The 20,588-nt window shown below is 45.8% G+C and overlaps 1 protein-coding gene across 1 annotated transcript in view; it reads left to right on the top strand.

Annotated features, from left to right (window-relative positions):
- Positions 1-20,588, top strand: part of vwf (von Willebrand factor) — a 69,865-nt gene that overhangs the window by 20,054 nt on the left and 29,223 nt on the right. Inside the window, exons 18-31 of the mRNA XM_034176570.1 lie at positions 1-119; positions 189-292; positions 367-505; positions 615-749; positions 876-1,022; positions 1,115-1,255; positions 2,311-2,409; positions 2,504-2,660; positions 3,865-4,032; positions 4,181-4,316; positions 4,402-4,711; positions 16,806-17,961; positions 18,044-18,148; positions 20,399-20,542. The exon at positions 1-119 is cut by the window's left edge and continues 33 nt beyond it. Of these exons, the coding sequence (XP_034032461.1) occupies positions 1-119; positions 189-292; positions 367-505; positions 615-749; positions 876-1,022; positions 1,115-1,255; positions 2,311-2,409; positions 2,504-2,660; positions 3,865-4,032; positions 4,181-4,316; positions 4,402-4,711; positions 16,806-17,961; positions 18,044-18,148; positions 20,399-20,542 (3,060 nt within the window). The remainder of the gene's footprint in view (positions 120-188; positions 293-366; positions 506-614; positions 750-875; positions 1,023-1,114; positions 1,256-2,310; positions 2,410-2,503; positions 2,661-3,864; positions 4,033-4,180; positions 4,317-4,401; positions 4,712-16,805; positions 17,962-18,043; positions 18,149-20,398; positions 20,543-20,588) is intronic.

The following is a 20,588-nucleotide window of genomic DNA, read 5'->3' as shown; positions in this document are numbered from 1 at the left end:
TGCATGCAGACTGTGACACAGGAGAAAAAGGTCTGGAGTGTGCAAGAACCTGCCAAAATCTGGATCTGCCCTGCGTCAGCCTGGCCTGCATCCCGGGCTGCCTGTGTCCGCCTGGCATGGTAAGTGCCACGTGCAGTGTTTTTCTGTCTGTGATGGGAGCTGCTTGTTGATTAACTGATTGATTTCAGGTTCGTCACCACAAAGACTGCATTGCACCAGAACAGTGTCCCTGTTACTATAACAACAGGCCTTATGCATCAGGACAGATGATCACTGTGGACTGCAACCGCTGGTAAAAGACTGTTTGTGCGCGTGCTCAAGAACATGAATAGGCAACGTATGCCTAATCAACAATCTGCTTTTCAGTGTGTGCGAGAAGAGGAAGTGGCGCTGCACTGGAAAGGAGTGTGATGGGGTGTGTCACACTGTCGGGGAGAGCCATTACATCACTTTTGATGGGCTCAAGCACTCCTTCCCAGGCCTCTGCCAGTACGTCCTAGTCCAGGTAAGATACGTCTAAAAACAGCTGCACTGCACGCTCTGATGTGAAAACAGCAAAATAGAACATGCAATTCTCTCTTTTCCTGTACGCCCTTTTCTGTCGCCATCTTTAGGACATGTGTAATGGGGAGGAGGGTTCGTTTCGAATACTGGTGGAGAATGAGGCCTGTGGAATTGTGGGACATCGATGCGCAAAAGCTGTTACAGTCTTCTACCAGGGAGGCTTAATTACAATGCAGCACGGAGAGGTGAACACAAATCAACTCACATAAAAATGTGCATGAGCTGCACATGCTTTGATGCACATGTGCAGTCACAAAGACATCCACCTTGTTAAAAGTACTGAAAGCTGTTGCAAATATGTTAATTTACAGGTAACAATGAAGAACCCAGTGCTCCATGGTACAGAGGTAGAAATTATCCGATCTGGGCAGTTCTACACCCTGCTGCTGGGGAAACACATTTCTGTCAGTTGGGACAGGGGAACCCACCTGCTGGTCCACATCTCAGCTAAGTACAGGGTACCAATATCTTCAACCAATGCTTTCTACTAATTTTGTTAAAAGGTTGCTTCTCTTACATTGGTTTACTTTAATTTTGTTTCTGTGTGTAGGAGCGACTGTGCGGTCTGTGTGGGAATTTTGATGGGAACGTCAACAATGACATGATGAGCAGTAACAAACAACTGGAGGTGGACTCCGCCCACTTTGGAAATTCCTGGAAGGTCAAACCGAGCTGTGCTGATGTAACCGAGGTGAATACGTCTTCTTTCAGCTGCTCCCTTTAGGGGTCACCACAACAGATCAATCGTTTCCATCTCACCCTGTCCTCTGCATTTTCTTCTGTCATACCAACCACCTGCATGTCCTCCCCTTTATCCTAACCTCTTCTCCTCCTGCCTGTTGGCTCCATCCTCAGCATCCTTCTCCCTATATACCCTGGATCCCTCATCTGCACATGTCCAAACCATCTCAATCTCGCCTCTCTGACTTTGTCTCCAAATCGTCCCACATGAGCTGTCCCTCTGACATGTTCTTTCCTAATCCTGTCCGTCCTCGTCATTCATGAAGAGAATCACATCTTCAGCTCTGCCTCCTGTCTTTTTGTTAGTGCCACTGTCTCTAAGCCGTACAATATAGCTGGTCTCACTACTGTCTTGTAAACTTTCCCCTTCACTCTTGCAGATACGTATTCTTCATCACAAATCACTCCTGCCACCTTTCTCCACCCACTCCACCCTACCTGCACTCTCTAAAATACAACACTGATTGCATATTTCATGCAATGAAGTCCAACTTACTGCTAAGGCATTTTAAAAATGATAATTTTAGGAGTAAATTACGAATTATTATTATTATTATTATTATTATTATTATTATTATTATTATCTCCTTCAGATGTGTAGTGTTTGATTATTTTTGCTTCATTAATGGATCAACAGAAAATGCCCAAAAAAAAACAAAACAGAATAAAACAATATGTTTATTTGTCCAGTACATGATGATATGTAGAGTTGCAAATGTTCAGTCAGTGATAAAAGGACTGTAAAAACCTGACTAAAAAAAAAAAAATCAGATTTTCTTTGCACTTGTACAAGACCACTGCAAAGAAATTGTGCATTTTTTTAAAATTGAAAAGCGGTCAAACATTTAATTTCTGTATATTTATTTTTAAATAATATTAGATATTTAGCTGTTTTTCAAAATTTTCAAGGGTTATTGCACAGTACTACGTATTTGTAGTATTCATAATATTTCACAGTATTCCATTATGCATCAACAGAGATATTAATTATTGACATGTCTGTAGGTGCCTCCTCCTTGTGGTGACAACATTATTAAGTTGGTAACAGTGGAGCAGTCGTGCCGTGTGCTCACTGGTTCCCTCTTCAGAGAATGCAACAGAGTGGTGCGTATTGTTACACATCTGTCACACACGTGACACATTTGAAAGTTCAGGGTTTTACATATTCATGCTGTCTGCCCGATCATGTCCTCTCGAGGTGGACGCGGAGCCGTACGTAGAGATGTGTGTGGAAGCAGCTTGTTCCTGTGAGTCCGTGGGCGACTGCATGTGTTTCTGTGATGTCATAGCGGCATACGCTCAGGCTTGTTCAGAGAAGGGTGTGTCCGTCACCTGGAGATCCAACCAACTTTGCCGTGAGTATGACGGCACGCATGCCAACTGTTTTTCAACTTTTGAAATTATGGCATGTCTGCTGGATCAGATAAACCACTGGGTGATATTTTATAAACCCAAACAAACAGATTTGCCAAATATCAAAAATAAATACAGATGTGCAAACAAGGTTAACAAGTAAAGTAAGGATGTAAGAATTGAAAAGGAAAGAATTGTGTTTGAAAAACAAATCAAAGGTTAATTATTTGTCATTAGCTTACCTTTTGTAATCCTTAAATGTCTTTGGAATTATACATCAAACACTTCAACAAGCTTTAAGATCGACTTCCACAAGACAGCTTTCCTACCGATTTATAGACTCAGCATGATAATTTTAAAAGTGAAAAACTGAGCTGAATTCCAACTACATTTATATTCTTTTTTTTAACCTTTGTACAGTTTACAGTAAAACAAATGAAAATTGAGGGAAGGTGAGGTTCTCAATTAGCACTCCTGTTTTACACTCCTGTGTCACCTATGATCACGAACTTTGAGTAAGGACCAAAAGAACAAGTTCACAGATACAAGGGACGGAAATGTGATTCCTCCATTGGGTATCTGGGCTTACACTCAGAGACAAGGTGACGAGCTTGAATATACAGACAGGATTCAGAGTAGAGTCGCTGCTTCTTTGCTTCTAAAGAAGCCAGCTGAGGTGGTTCGGGCATCTGCTTGGTCTACTGCCACTACGACATGGACCCAGATAAGCTGCTGAAAATGAATGAATGAATGAATGAATGAATGACTACGTAACATGTTAAATCATCCATATAATGCACAACAGACAGAAGTGACAATAGCAATTATTTAAAAATCAAAATAGTTGCCCTTCTAAAGGGAAGATTTGACGAAACCTACAATTGAAAAATTACGTAGCTAACAACAAATGATGCAGTTGGGATTGAGATTGCGCGGCTTTAGCTATAGCTATTTTCCTTAACTCTTCCTGAATGTCTGCTCTTTTCTCAATTTCACCAGGTTCTAGTTCCTCTGTGCACACACTTATCATCCAATAGTAGGATATAGGCTTCTACAAATATCGTTTCATGTATATCAACTAGAAAATCAACCTGTGTCTCCAGGATTCTTCAACAGTTGCTCCATGAACTAAATAACTGGGTGAATGACTGATGCAATAGCTCAAAAAATGTTTTGGTACTTAACTTGGTCTATGTGATTCCTTAGCTATGAGCTGTGAAGAGCTGAACCCTAAAGGCCAAGGTTTAGGGGAAGAGTTGTGCCAGTGGAGGTATAATAGCTGTGGACCTGCCTGTCCGATCACCTGCCAGCACCCAGAGCCTCTCCGGTGTTCACTCACATGTGTTGAAGGTTGCCATGCCAACTGCCCACCAGGTAATAAAATGCTCTCCGGGTACGACAATTCCCACACCTGCAAAATATTGGCACATGCAATCTCTACACATTTCTCCAACGTGGAAACATCTCAATAATTCCATTGTTATCATTAATACTGACTCTTGTCTTTTTCTGTCCACTTTAGGTCAACTCCTAGATGAGGTGGCCATGCGTTGCGTGGAGCCTTCAGATTGTCATATATGTGTCCATGAGGGTCAGAGAATCTCCCACGGCAACAAAGTCATCCTCAACCACAATGATCCAGACCACTGCAAAATATGGTAATGATGCTTCACCATGCTCATGTGTAATTTCTGCTTTTTGTGATTGCTTTTTTGTTCATTTTTGTGTTTGTTTTCATTTAAGTCATTGCAAAAACAATACCTTGAGCTGTGAAGATTGCACCACCTTCACCAGCGTCACCACTTCTACCCCAGCCCCCTTCTGGACAACCTCCTCTGCAATGCTGTTCTCAACCATGATGCCTGAAGGCACATGTGACCGTGCAATGGATCTGGCTTTCTTACTGGATGGTTCAGCAGCTCTGAGCGAAGATGAGTTTCAGGCAACCAAAGCATTTATACTGGGAGTGATTGAGAGATTCCGCATGGGCTCAGCTCACACTCGAGCCACAGTGTTACTTTACCACTCCGGAGTCAAGACATACGATCTACAGGTAGAGAAGCTTGTAATTTACACTTCTGAAACAGATGTGATGTCAAGAATAAAGTCACAGCAATGCAGTAAACATCCTGTAGAATAATATAGGTACTGCGCAAAGTGGAGGAGTTAAAGTATCTCAGGGTCTTGTAGGTCTGAAGTAATGCCGACACTGCACCAGACTAGACCATCATGCTAAAAAAAAGAATGCGAGGCTCTTGATTTCAAATCCATTTACTCTCCTGTCCTCACCTGTGGTCATGAACTTTGGATAATGACCCAAAAGAATAAGACTGTGGATACAAGTGGAGGAAATGAGGTTTCACTGTAGGGTATCTGCATTTACACTCAGGGATTAGAATGAGATGTTCAAATATCTGGGAGGGACTCTGAGTAGAGCTGCTGCTTCTTCACATTAAAAAAAACTCGCTGAGGTGGTTCGGACATCTGTTGAGGATACCCCCAGTCATCTCCCCAGGGAGGTCTTCCAGGTACGTCCAACTAGGAGGAAGCCTGAACAAGACCCAGGATATGCTGGAGGGATTACATCTCCCAACTGTTTTGGAAAGGCATGGGATCCACCAAGAGAAGTTCGAGGGCCTGGCTAAGGATAGAGAAGTGTGGGATGAGCTGCTTAGTCTGATGCCACCATGACAAAATCAAAATAAAGGTTCAGTGTTACATGTTAGGCTATTTTTCTGACTTTAAAAATGAATATTGCGGTTACTCTGAATCCAAGTGGGGAAAATGAAGATCAGCACATGTCACTTTTCTTACAACCACTGATGTGCTCTTGTACACTGTCATTCACAATACGATACCATACCATACCATACACTTTATTGTCCCTTCTGGGAAATTTGTCTTGGACTCCAAGAGCTGGACAAATAAAACTGCCATGGCATAATTACATAACTCATGCCTATGTATAACTTAATACACACACCAATATTGCACATACCCCTTCTGCACAACAGTCTTGCACCGATGGCTCATGCATGTTGCACATATCCTTAATACACATATCCAAATCGCACATACCCCTATTGCACAGCCGTCTCACACAGATGATTCATGCATATTGCACATATCCCTACACATACCCCTATTGCACAGCCTTCTCCCATGTATGGTTAAAAGGAAAATGCTAATAATATAGTGAATGACAATGAATAAATAACACTGAATAGCAGTGACACCATGACATTAACGCACAGTCCTACTACCTATCCCAGGAACCAGAATTAAGAGCTTTAGGAGCCTGTAATATGCTATGGTGATGTACATGTCTCAAAAAGACACTTAAATTAATTACAATACTAGTATGTAGGTGAGTGCATGGGACACATTTTCAGAATCACACTTCGGTATTACCACCACAGATGGCAAGACAGCATTACGGTGGGGGAGGATGGTGCTTCAGGGAAATTCTGATTGATTTCACTGTGCAGAAAGTTTAAGCTTTTTATCAACACTGTGTAACATTCATCTCCACCACCCTTCAGAAGCATCCTGGGTCCAGATTAGCAGCCACCCAGGCAGATAATTTGTTAATTTATACAGTATCTCCTAAAAGTAGCCATCTATTGGTGACAGTCAGGTGGTAGTTGGACGTCCCCTTGGCCTTGTGCACTTGTTGGGGTCTCAGCAATGTGGCACATGCGCACTGGATCATGCTGAGAAAAACATGCTTCATGGCTGCAGTGGATCCTCTATGATGGATAGTAAAGCTTGAAGGTCGATTGTTGTGGGGGGGTTAAGTGGGAGTTTGTGCTGTGTTTGTTTTGTGGCTTTTTTTTTTTTTTTTGGTGAGGCTCCGTAGTTTCCAATAGCTACCAGTAAACTGAGTATAAACATTACAAACCCAGTTTTAGCAAGCTTCATCATGTCCTCCCGAATCATCAAGTGCGGAACAAACAGACTGATAAGAGTACCTTGCTGTTATACGTGACTCAACTAGGTCTGTCTTGCTATTGCTAGAACTTACATACTTTGCCCAAAGAACCAACCTCCAAACTCGAAACATGACAGGTATGTACAAGTTAAAAGGATGTTTGATGCATTTATTTAATACACGGGATTTGAGACTATACAGATCAAGTTTATGGAAAGAGTTTGACTTAAAGGTATCTAATTCTTTTCTGTGGATAATAAGTATATACTACAACCCCAGTTCGTCATTGGACGTTGTGTAAAATGTAAATAAAAGCAGAATACAATGATTTGCAAATCCTCTTCAACCTATATTCAATTTTATATAACGGCTGAGTGGATTCTTGTCATTTGATTGGTGCTTTGTATGTCACATGACATGGATTAATTGATCCCATTTGTGTTGCATTGCATTTAGAGTGCAGCTTGGTTCCATTTGGAGTGCAAATTTGGTTCCATATGTATGGTACCATTGCACTCTGCACACACACGCATGCGTGCGCGTCCTTGTGCGCGCACACGTGATTGTGCACGTGCACACACATGCTCATGCACACGTGCGTGCGTGCACACACACACACACAAAACAAATCCACTGTGCTGCCTGGAGGCAGTTAGCAGGAAGAGAGAAGAAAAGCTGGACTTATTTCTGACATGATTTTTTTTTCCGCTGCACTGAGGACGTACACAGTACGCCGGCCAGGTTGCGTGTATGTGCGCGTGCATGCGCGGGACAACGACTGTCCCGAGACATAATTTGATTGAGCTAACTAACGCTGCTAATTCTTGTAAGTTATATACACACACACACACACAACAAATCCACTGTGCTGTCTGGAGGCTGTTAGCAGGAAGAGAGAAAGAAAAGCTGGACTCATTTATGACATGATTTTTTTTCTTTTTTTTTTGCTGCACTGAGGACATACACAGTCTGAGCTGGTTGTTCGTGTGCGCACACGTGCGGGGACAACTACACGATGATTTGATTGAGCTAACTTAACGCTGCTACACACACACACACAAAATCCACTCCGCTGTAAGCCATCTAGATGCATGAAGACCTGTTCACATGAAACGCTGATGTGATTTTTGGCTGGACTGAGGAACTACACAAAGTCTTTTTTTTTTATGGAAGTCCAAAGTCAGTGCACAGCATCACTGGACTACATGTTACAGTGGAACACCAAAATGTAAGTTCCTTTTCTGTTGTTTATAAATTAATAAAATATCAAATGACAAGGATCTATTTTAGCCGTTATATAAAACAAATAGTGAATGTTTTTACATTCTTTCGATGGAACAAATATTTAATTAAATATTCGTACCATTGAACTCATAAACATTCATCATTTGTATAGAATACGCCACAAAGACACAATTTTACTGTTCAAACTGATAAACCTCTGTTGTGTGGGCCGCCAGAAGAGGAGGTACTGCTGGCCCACCACCAGAGGGCGCCCTGCCTGAAGTGCGGGCTTCAGGCACGAGAGGGCGCTGCCACCCCACAAGAGCGGCCGGGGTGACAGCTGTCACTCATCGGCTATGACAGCTGTCACCAATCATCTACTCCTCACCCCTGATAAAAGCAGGATGACACCTCCACCACGTCGCCGAGATATCGTCCTATCAAGGAGGTAATATTCTCAGCCGTTTTGACTGTGCTGTACACACAAGTTTTCTCTTTTTTGAGTGTTGTAGGAGTTCCTGTCTACTACTGCCAGCTGGGAGCTGAGTTTGTGGTTAATGGAGGAGTGACGTCTTCACCTCTCACTCCATACCGGCTAAGTAGTACTTTTCAGGCTCTTCACGAACTGTGTTTTCTGGTGTTAAGGTGGAGGTGTTTTTCCCACCTGACTAGTAGAAGACGAACTTGCTGACTGTTTTTGCTCTTCGCCAGCAGTACCAGATCTGACACGCTGGAGGAAATCGTGTGGTTCTGGTTCTTCTCCAGACGGACGTCTCCTATCGTCGAGCCTGCCCACACGACACCTTGATTGATTGACTTTGTATTTATTCTGAAATCTGCTGTGTGTAGTTGTGGCATTCACAACAGTAAAGTGTTCATATTTGACTTCTTCTATTGTCCGTTCCTTTGCGCCCCCTGTTGTGGGTCCGTGTCACTACACTTTCACAACAGGATATCTCGGCCAGCGTCATGGACTCCGAGGGGCGTCACCCAGCAGTTGAACGGCCAATGGGAGAGCAGGGTGCACAGGCGTCTGCAGGAGGCATGATTGGTGAGTTGCAGCACATCCTCACTGCCTTTACTGCTCGGTTGGATCAGATGACCGAGCAAAACATCCTCCTGAACCGCAGGGTGGAGGCTCTCTCCGCACAGGTGGCAGCGAGCGCTCAGGGCGCTGCTGCAGCTCCTCCTCCTGCCAACCCTTTGCAGGATATAAACGTTCCACTGGTCGTTCAATGACCCCTCCCACCTTTCTTATGCAGTGTTCGCTCGTCTTTGCACAACGTCCCATCATGTACGCGTCTGATGCTAGTAAAGTAGCTTATGTGATCAATCTGCTTCGAGGAGAGGCACGCGCTTGGGCTACGGCGCTTTGGGAGCAAAATTCACGGCTCCTTCATACGTACACTGGGTTTGTGAGGGAGTTCAAAACCGTGTTTGACCACCCTAACAGGGGAGAGACCGCTTCAACTGTGCTGCTGTCACTGAGACAGGGACGCCGGAGCGCAGCCGCTTATGCAGTCGACTTCCGCATTGCGGCTGCGAGGTCCGGCTGGAATAATGCTGAGCTCCGCGCCGCCTTCGTAAACGGACTGTCATCGGTCCTGAAGGAGCACCTGGTTTCCAAGGACGAACCGATGGGCTCATCGACCTCGTTATACGGTTAGACAATCGGTTGGAGGAACGCCGTCAGGAACGAGACGAGGGGCGTGGCCGGGCACGCGCCGTCCCTCTTCCTTCCGGGTCCGAAAAAGGTCCGCCCTTGCCACGCTCCACGGCCTCTATGCCCCGTGTGGCTACAGCTCCCCCTGCTGACGAAGCTATGGACACGAGCAGGGCCACATTCAGACCACCGAATAGACAGAGGAGGCTCCCCCGCGGGGCGTGTTTTGTTTGCGGCTCAATTGAGCATCAATTGAGAGACTGCCCCGAACGGTTAAACAACAACGCCCGCCCCTAGAAACTGGGCTTAGGGTGGGCCAAGAAATTCACGTGGGACACACACATATTTCCACACGACTCCCAGTTACAATCCTTAGCAGGGATTTAACCCTTCAGGCCCCAGCACTGGTAGACACAGGGTCAGAAGGGAATCTGCTAGACAGCAGATGGGCCAGGGAGGTAGGGCTCCCTCTGGTGGCGCTTCCTTCGCCATTGCAGGTGCGAGCACTGGATGGCACCCTACTCCTTTTAATCACACACAGGACACTACCAGTAACTCTTGTGGTGTCAGGGAATCATCGGGAGGAGATAGAGTTTTTTTTGTGACTCCCTCTACCTCCTGTGTGATTCTGGGGTTCCCATGGATGTTAAAACACAATCCCCGGATTGATTGGCCGTCCGGGGTGGTGGTTCAGTGGAGCGAGACCTGCCATCGGGTGTGTTTAGGATCCTCGGTTCCTCCCGGTTCCCAGGCTAAGGAGCAGGTCAAAGTCCCTCCCAATCTGTCGGCGGTGCCGGTTGAGTACCATGATCTTGCTGACGTTTTCAGCAAGGATCTGGCACTCACCCTTCCCCCGCACCGTCCGTACGATTGCGCCATCGATTTGATTCCAGGCGTGGAGTTCCCAGCCAGCAGGCTGTACAACCTCTCACGACCTGAGCGCGAATCGATGGAGACCTACATCCGGGACTCCTTAGCTGCCGGGCTGATCCGGAACTCCACCTCCCCAATGGGAGCAGGTTTCTTTTTTGTGGGCAAGAAAGATGGCGGTCTTCGTCCATGCATTGATTATCGGGGGCTGAACGAGATCACGGTTCACAACCGATACCCGTTGCCTTTGTTAGATTCGGTGTTCACCCCCCTGCATGGAGCCAAAATATTCACAAAGCTGGATCTTAGGAACGCATATCACCTGGTTCGGGTCCGGAAGGGAGACGAGTAGAAGACGGCATTCAACACCCCGTTAGGTCATTTTGAGTACCTGGTCATGCCGTTCGGCCTCACTAACACCCCTGCGACGTTCGAAGCTTTGGTAAATGACGTCTTGCGGGACTTCCTGCACCGATTCGTCTTCGTATATCTGGACGATATACTAATTTTTTCTCCGGACCCTGAGACTCATGTACGGCATGTACGTCAGGTCCTGCAGCGGTTGTTGGAGAACCGGCTGTTTGTGAAGGGCGAGAAGTGTGAGTTTCACCGCACCTCTTTGTCCTTCCTGGGGTTTATCATCTCCTCCAACTCCGTCGCCCCGGATCCGGCCAAGGTCACGGCGGTGAGAGACTGGCCCCAACCTACGAGCCGGAGGAAGCTGCAACAGTTCCTCATCTTCGCAAATTTTTACAGGAGGTTCATTAAGGGCTAGAGTCAGGTAGTTAGCCCCCTGACAGCCCTGACCTCACCAAAGATCCCCTTCACCTGGTCGGATAGGTGCGATGCCGCGTTCAGGGAGTCGAAACAGCGCTTCTCGACTGCACCCGTCTTGGTGCAGCCCGATCCCAGTCGCCAGTTTGTGGTTGAAGTGGACGCCTCTGACCCAGGGATAGGAGCCGTGTTATCCCAGAGCGGAGTGAACGATAAGGTTCTTCACCCGTGTGCCTATTTTTCCCGCAGGTTGACCCCAGCAGAACGGAACTATGACATCGGCAATCGAAAACTCCTAGCAGTGAAAGAGGCTCTTGAGGAGTGGAGACATCTGTTGGAGGGAGCGTCAGTGCCATTCACGGTTTTTACTGACCACCGGAACCTGGAGTATATCAGGACCGCCAAGCGGCTGAACCCCAGGCAAGCCCGCTGGTCACTGTTCTTCGGCCGTTTTGACTTCCGGATCACCTACCGCCCCGGGACCACGAACCAGAGGTCGGATGCCTTGTCCCGGGTGCATGAAAATGAAGTCAAAACCGAGCTGTCGGATCCACCGGAACCCATCGTACCGGAGTCCGCTATCGTGGCCACCCTTACCTGGGACGTGGAGAAGACCATCCGGGAGGCCCTGGCACGGAGCCCGGATCCTGGAACAGGGCCAAAGAACAAACTGTAAATCCCACCAGAGGCCAGGGCTGCCGTCCTGGACTTCTGTCACGGTTCCAAACTCTCCTGCCACCCAGGGGTGCGAAGGACCGTGGCAGTGGTTCGGCAGCGCTTCTGGTGGGCATCCCTGGAGGCTGACGTCCGGCAATACATCCAGGCCTGCATCACCTGCGCCGGGGGCAAGGCGGACCACCAAAAGGCACAGGGACTCCTTCAGCCGCTTCCTGTGCCTCATCACCCCTGGTCCCACATCGGCCTGGATTTCGTCACGGGCCTCCCGCCGTTCCGGGGGCACACCACCATCCTCATGATAGTGGACCGGTACACCAAGGCGGCCCACTTCGTGGCCCTCCCGAAGCTCCCGTCGGCCCAGGAGACAGCGGACCTCCTGGTCCACCATGTCGTACGTCTGCATGGGATACCAACAGACATCGTCTCAGATTGTGGTCCCCAGTTTTCCTTGCAGGTTTGGCGGAGTTTCTGCCTGGAGCCACCGTGAGCCTCTCGTCTGGGTATCACCCACAGACCAACGGACAGGCTGAACGGGCTAACCAAGAGCTGGAGCAGGCTCTGCGCTGTACTACATCTGCACACCCGACGGCTTGGAGTGAACACCTGGCCTGAATCGAGTATGCGCATAACAGCCAAGTGTCCTCTGCCACCGGCCTCTCCCCATTCGAGGTGTGTCTGGGGTACCAGCCCCCTTTGTTTCCTGTGGTGGAGGGAGAGGTCGGTGTGCCCTCGGTCCAGGCCCACCTGCGGAGATGCCGTCGGGTGTGGCGCACCGCCCCTTTGGCCTTGTTGAGGGCCCGGACGAGGGCGAAGACCCATGCAGACCGTCGACGGTCCCCGGCCCCTGCATATCAGCCCGGGCAGGAGGTGTGGCTATCTACAAGGGACATCCCTCTCCGGGTCGAGTCCCCCAAACTCCAGGACAGGTACATTGGGCCCTATAAAATCCTCAAGGTCCTCAGTCCCGCCGCAGTGAGGCTCCAACTCCCGGCCTCACTGAGGATCCATCTGGTATTTCATGTGTCGAGACTGAAACCGCATCACACCTCACCCCTCTGTACACCCGGCCCGGCGCTGCCTCCTGCCCGTATCATCGACGGGGAGCCGGCTTGGACTGTGCGCCGGCTCCTGGACGTCCGTCAAATGGGCCGGGGTTTCCAGTATTTGGTGGACTGGGAGGGGTATGGACCCGAAGAATGCTCCTGGGTGAAGAGGAGCTTCATCCTGGACCCGGCCCTCCTGGCCGATTTTTACCGTCGCCACCCGGACAAGCCTGGTCGGGCGCCAGGAGGCGCCCGTTGAGGGGGGGGTCCTGTTGTGTGGGCCGCCAGAAGAGGAGGTACTGCTGGCCCACCACCACCTTCAGGCACGAGAGGGCGCTGCCGCCCCACAAGAGCGGCCGGGGTGACAGCTGTCACTCATCGGCTATGACAGCTGTCACCAATCATCTACTCCTCACCCCTGATAAAAGCAGGACGACACCTCCACCATGTTGCCGAGATATCGTCCTATCAAGGAGGTAATATTCTTAGCCGTTTTGACTGTGCTGTACGCACAAGTTTTCTCTTTTTTGAGTGTTGTAGGAGTTCCTGTCTACTACTGCCAGCTGGGAGCTGAGTTTGTGGTTAATGGAGGAGTGACGTCTTCACCTCTCACTCCATACCGGCTAAGTAGTACTTTTCAGGCTTTTCACGAACTGTGTTTTCTGGTGTTAAGGTGGAGGTGTTTTTCCCACCTGACTAGTAGAAGACGAACTTGCTGACTGTTTTTGCTCTTCGCCAGCAGTACCAGATCCGACACGCTGAGACGGTGGCCACCTGGGGGAACTCGGGACTTGGCGGCTCCAGTATTCTCCTGGTTCGGTGGCGGAGGAAATCGTGTGGTTCCGGTTCTTCTCCAGACGGACGTCTCCTATCGTCGAGCCTGCCTACACGACACTTTGATTGATTGACTTTGTATTCATTCTGAAATCTGCTGTGTGTAGTTGTGGCATTCACAACAGTAAAGTGTTCATATTTGACTTCTTCTATTGTCCGTTCCTTTGTGCCCCCTGTTGTGGGTCCGTGTCACTACACTTTCACAACAAACCTCAGTGTTTTTGTGCAAATATTTGCTCATTTTGAAATGGATGTCTGCAACACGTTTCAAAAAAGCTGGGACAGTGGTATGTTTACCACTGTGTTACATCACCTTTCCTTCTAACAACACTCAATAAGCTTTTGGGAACTGAGGACACTAATTGTTGAAGCTTTGTAGGTGGAATTCTTTCCCATACTTGCTTGATGTATGACTTCAGTTGTTCAACACTCTGGGGTCTCTGTTGTCGTATTTTGCACTTCATAATGTGCCACACATTTTCAGTGGGCGACAGGTCTGGACTGCAGGCAGGCCAGTCTAGTACCCGCACTCTTTTATTACTAAGCCGCGCTGTTGTAACACGTGCAGAATGTGGCTTGGCATTGTCTTGCTGAAATAAGCAGGGGCATCCCTGAAAAAGATGTTGCTTGGATGGCAGCATGTGTTGCTCCAAAACCTGGATGTACCTTTCAGCATTGATGGCGCCATCACAGATGTGTAAGTTGCACATGCCATGGGCACTAACACACCGCCATACCATCACAGATGCTGGCTTTTGAACTTTGCACTGGTAACAATCTGGATGGTCTTTTTCCTGTTTTGTCTTGAGGACACAACGTCCATGATTTCCAAAAACAATTTGAAATGTGGACTCATCAAACCACAGCACACATTTCCACTTTGCGTCTGTCCATTTCAAATGAACTCGGGCCCAGAGAAGGTGGCGGCATTTCTGGTTGTTGTTGATGTATGGCTTTCACTTTGCATGGTAGAGTTTTAACGTGCACTTGTAGATGTAGCGATGAACTGTGTTAACTGACAGTGGTTTTCTGAAGTGTTCCTGAGCCCATGCGGTAAGATCCTTTACACAATGCTGTCTGTTTTTAATGCAGTGCCACCTGAGGGATTGAAGGTCATGAGCATTCAATGTTGATTTTCGACCTTGTCGCTTACGTGTAGAAAGTTCTCCAGATTCTCTGAATTTTCTGATTATATTATGGACTGTGGATGATGGAATCCCTAAATTCCTTGCAATTGAACATTGAGAAACATTGTTCTTAAACTGTTGGACTATTTTTCACGCATACCCAATCATGACACTGCTGAAAGGTACATCCAGGTTTTGGAGCAACACGTGCTGCCATCCAAGCAATGTCTTTTTCAGGGACGTCCCTGCTTATTTTAGCAAGACAATGCCAAGCCACATTCTACATGTGTTACAACAGCGTGGCTTCATAGTAAAAGAGTGCGGGTACTAGACTGGCCTGCCTGCAGTCCAGACTTTTCGCCCATTGAAAATGTGTGGCGCATTATGCAGTGCAAAATACGACAACGGAGCCCCCGGACTGCTGAACAACTGAAGTCATACATCAAGCAAGAATGGGAAAGAATTCCACCTACAAAGCTTCAACAATTAATGTCCTTGTTTCCCAAATGCTTATTGAGTGTTGTTAGAAGGAAAGGTGATGTAACACAGTGGTAAACATACCACTGTCCCAGCTTTTTTAAACATGTTGCAGGCATCCATTTCAAAATGAGCAAATATTTGCACAAAAACAATAAAGTTTATCAGTTTGAACATTAAATATCTTGTCTTTGTGGTGTATTCAATTGAATATAGGTTGAAGAGGATTTGCAAATTGTTGTATTCTGTTTTTATTTACAATTCACAGCATGTCCCAACTTCATTGGAATTGGAGTTGTACGTGAAATGCAGTGTATTCTCCTAGAAATGTAATATCTACCAAGATTTCATTCTGAAACTATTTGTTTACTCCTGTACTTGAGTGGGCAAAAAAAGAGAGAAAATCTTGAACCAGGCTCGGTGAACATAAATACAGTGTCTGCCACTGGGTGGCAGTACAGCGGTATTATCACACTGATGACTCAATAAAGGTAGAAGATTCTGTTACTCTCATTAGCATGATGATCATTCCTTTCAGTTGATCATTCCTTTCAGTAATATTTCCTTGCTCAGCTCCACCTATAAAAAATTAGACAAATGGTAAGAGGACAACATAATCAGTATTCATTAACTTATTATGATATTGCTTGCTGATGAAAATCACAATGTATGTTGTTGTCCTTTCGGCTGCCCCTGTTTTTGTTTGAGGTTGCCACAGTGGATACAGCCAGATCTGCATTGGTATTTGGCACAAGTTTTACACCAGATGCCCTTCCTGATGCAACTCCAGGTTTACCTGGAGAAACACACACAGCCGCTGGTGTTCTGAAGAGGTCTCCCATCCAAGTACAAACCAGACCCCACACTGCTTAGCTTCTGAGATCTGATGGGATCAGGCTGACACAGAGTGGATCGGCTGCCCTGAAATTCACAGTGTATAAATATATCAAAAGGCTTACATTCGCCGATATGATCATCCACTAAAGCCTCCATTATCCTGGCAGTGGAATGGGAATGCTTTAGCACTGTCTTCAATGCACGCTATTGTTCAGATTTCCCTCCAAACGTGACTCTAGTTTTGTCTTTCTTTTAATCAAATGATTCTTTTGTTTTTAACATTTGACTTTAGACTTTTTAGCTTTCCTATAGAACTTCTAATCAGTGTTTACAACCACTGGCATCTTTCTTCCTTCTTGTTTGCAAGTTTTAGCACATGCAAAAGATCTACCTCCACTTCTTATGGCAAACAAACACACATGGATTGTGTTGACTTACATATAGAACCAAAAAAGTATGTAAAACAGGTGAATAGGACATACTACGGTAAGCCTATAAGTCGGGGTAGTTTCACTGGAAATGTTTTGTGTTAAGTCAATGATTTTGGGAAATAACTGCATAAACACCAAGCCACTCCTGAAAAAGACAGCACTGCTTTCTGTGAAATTTGCCTGAATTAACATAAAATAAAACGTGAAACTGGTTGCGTAATCACTGTGCTTTATCGCTTCATCATTCATGTCATTTAGGTTCAAAAGTGGCTCTTTAAGAAGACTGTGCAAGAACTGCATTACACAGGTGGAAATGCAGCCTTCTTGGATGAGGCTGTCAAATATCTCGCCATCAACATCTATGACAAGAACAAGCGTGAGCACGCTGGCCGCATTGCCATCATTTTGACTGCCAGTCCAAACCCCCGTCCTGTACGCACCACTACTAAGATGATCCGCAAGAAATCGATCACCACTCTACTGGTGGCACTGGGTCCTGGTGTCAACATGGGACAAATTAGCGAGATCACCAAAGCCAATCCAGACAACAGGGCCTACGTGTTAAGCAGCACAGCTGAACTGTCTGATCGACTGTTAGAGTTGACAGATTACCTCTGCACCTTGGGGTTAGAACCTGAGGTGGTTAAACCTGCAACATCTCAGCCAATACAAGTCAAACCTCCCCAGAGAACAACCACCACTATCCAGTCTCCTCATCTGGAGCCCAACCCTACACAACATCTCTCCAACATTCCAACTACTACCTCACTCCCTGAGCTGCCTCTCATTACCACTTCACCCTCTTTCGCAAAACCAACCAAAGATGTAACATTTATCCTGGAAGGCTCTGATTCGGTTGGCGAGATTAACTTTAACAAGTCGCTCCAGTTCCTGGAGGAGGTCCTCTCACAGCTGACTGAAGAGGAGGAGGTCATTCGGATTACTGTGATCCAGTATTCAGTAACAGTCACTGTGGAGATCAGACGTTGGGAATTGAGATGGCAGAAGAATCTGCTGCTGCAAAGGCTGAGAAACATTCGCTGGAGGGGTGGAAGTAAGACAAACACAGGTGCAGCGGTGACCACGATCATCAAGGAAATGTCTACAGTCCAGCCTTCACAAGGTCCCACCCCTCCTCAGCTGGTCTTCCTTGTGACAGAGAACCCACCTACTGACACAGTGTCACGTCCACCATCTTCCAGCACATACACACATGTTTATCCCATTGGAGTTGGACAAAAGGTACGTGAAATCGACTTACTGCCCTACAGCTTCCCGCAGCACCCGATTATGGTGGATGACTACAACCACCTCAAGTCTGTGGTCCACAGAGTGGTCAATATCACACGCACCACAGTCAGACCCCGCTTCCCTACACTGCCACCTCCTGTCTTCTCAACCCTGCCACCATCAGGTACAGGTAATTCACTTGTTGTAATAATTCAGTCCACAGGTACTGTGGCTTCTACTCATTTCTGTGCATAATCTTTCCATAGTGCCATGTGAGAAACCCATGGACGTGCTGTTTCTGTTGAAGGCTGGCGAGCAGTTTGAGGACATGAAGACGTTTGTCAAAGCGTTCATCAATAATGCCAATATAGGTCAGTGTGACCCCACGCTTAACTGCATTCAACCAGCATAGATGCTCAAGTATTAAGATCGGATTTGACATTTCAGTTTTAACTTTCAAAGTGTTATTTTAATTCCTGCGGTGTTAAACCTTGCAGAGTGTAGGAGTTATCAGAATTGGTCTCATTGTTGTTGACTCAGTTCTCCACAAATCCATTTTAACTCTCTGCAAGTTTAATTTGAACTCTGTTTGGTGAGAAGAACAAGAAGTTGCTTACATTTTTATTGGTGGTTCTCTGACAGTGATTACACTTCCTAATCAGAAGGTTATGGGTTCAAATCCCACCTGAGAACTTTGTGGTGTTTCCATAGCTGGATAAATATTTACACTCTTAAATCTGAATAGTGTTAAAGTATTTGCAGTTGTGCTTAAAATTACACTGTTGGAAGTTGGACTCTGAAAGAGAATTTACTGTGCAGTGTGGATAAATTAAATGTATTCCAGGGAGGTATCTAGGTGGAATATATGTTATATGTTTGAATTAATATGACTGGAAGTATCTGCTATGCCTTGGTGAATGTACATAGTGGGCATATGTGCTGTACTAAGTGCAACTTAATTTTGCTGCCTATTAATTTATTTGTTCTGTAAAGACTACAGAGTTATTTATGCCATCTAAATGTACACATTAAATTAATGTAAATTTTGTATGCTATCCAATACGAAAGGGAAAATAAGTGTGTCTTAAGTCTTCGTCCACATGATGCATCAAAGAAACACAAAATGCAAGTTATCATCCTGTGACGACATCAAACCAGAATTGTTTTCCACCATACACGTCTTCAATAGTGTATGCCCACTGTCCAAAGTTTCATTGAATTCCACCAGATGGTTTCGGAAGAATTGTGCTTACAAGACTTACAGTATGTACAGAGGGATGGACAGATTGACAAACAATCCAGGTCATTTCTAGGCCCACCAAATGTTTGTTTGCAGGGGTATAAAATATTGTTGTTACACATGAGTCCAGTCTTGGTCTCAAGGCCACCATTTCTCTTACTCTGTCTCATGTTGAAATTGAAAGCTGTTCTACTCAATTTTGACCCTAATATCTTTCTGTGGTGCAAATTTGGTGAGAATCAGTGAAGTAGTTTTGAAGTAATCTTTCAAAGCCTATATAAAGGGAAATCGTGATCCAGAATCTGGATCTGGATCACCTCCAAAATTCAGTGGAGCCTTCCATGCCCTAACATCTATCTGTGGTACAAATTTGGTGAGAATCCATTAAGTTATTTTTAAATAATCCTTCAAAGACTATATGAAGGGAAATCTTGATCCAGAATATGAATCTGGATCCAGATCCAGTTCACCTCCAAAATTCAGTGGAGTCTTCCATGCCTTAGTGTCTATATGTGGTGCAAATTTGGTGAGAATCCATGAAGTGGTTTTGACATAATCCTTCAAAGTGTATATAAAGTGAAATCTTGATCCAGAATCCGGATCCAGATCACCTCCAAAATTTACTGGAGTCTTCCATGGCCTAATATACGTCTGTGGTGAAAATGGTGAGAATCTGTGAAGTAGTTTTGACGTAATCCTTCAAAGCCTATATACTCGTAAAGTGAATCTTGATCCAGAATCTGGACCCAAATCCGGATCACCTCCAAAATTTAATGGAGTCTTCCTTGGTCTAATATCTATCTGTGGTGAATTTTGTCAAAATCCATGCAGTTGTTTTGACATAATCCTGCTAACAGACAGACAGACAGACAAATAAATAAATGCAGATGATTTTATTACGTCCTTGGTGGATGTAATAACTGTTACTATATTAACAATTATTAACACTCTATTGTGAACCATCAAAAGAGCTCAATATCTACAGTATCCCAGAGATGCTGATAACATTCAGATTGAATTAAATTTAATTCAGACATGTTTTTTAGGTCTCAACTCTGTCTCTGACTCAGCCTTCTTGACTCAGTCTTGACCACTCCAAGATCCCAAAAGTTTGGTCTTGACTCACATTCAAACTTTTTAGGTCTTTGGTCTTGACTCGGACTTGATATAGGTAGTCTTGTCCCTATCCCCAGTATAAAATTGTAAATGTGGGATATTTTTGGCCTCAAACATTAATGCTTTATCTTTCTGGAAGACACCCGGTGACCTATTTTCATTTGTATATTATGATCCATTTCATAATGTGTAGTTAGTGAACACAGTGAAGACTTTTCCCTGATATACTTTAACGGTGATTTTGGCCCAATCTTTATGTGTGTAGAGCTGAACGGCACACATGTGAGCGTGGCTCAGTATGGAAGAAGCAACACAGCCGACATCACCTGGAACAAAGAACAGAGAAAACCGCACCTTCTGAATTTGGTAGAGAGGATGCAAAGCAGGGCTGCAGCTGCCCCTGCACTTGGTAAAAGATGCACAAACTAATGCACACACACACACACACACACACA

Source organism: Thalassophryne amazonica, chromosome 8 (assembly GCF_902500255.1).
Source record: "Thalassophryne amazonica chromosome 8, fThaAma1.1, whole genome shotgun sequence".
In the NCBI taxonomy this organism is placed as follows: Eukaryota; Metazoa; Chordata; class Actinopteri; order Batrachoidiformes; family Batrachoididae; genus Thalassophryne; species Thalassophryne amazonica.
Note: the sequence above shows the minus strand (reverse complement) of the source record. Positions and strands in the feature narration are given on the sequence as shown.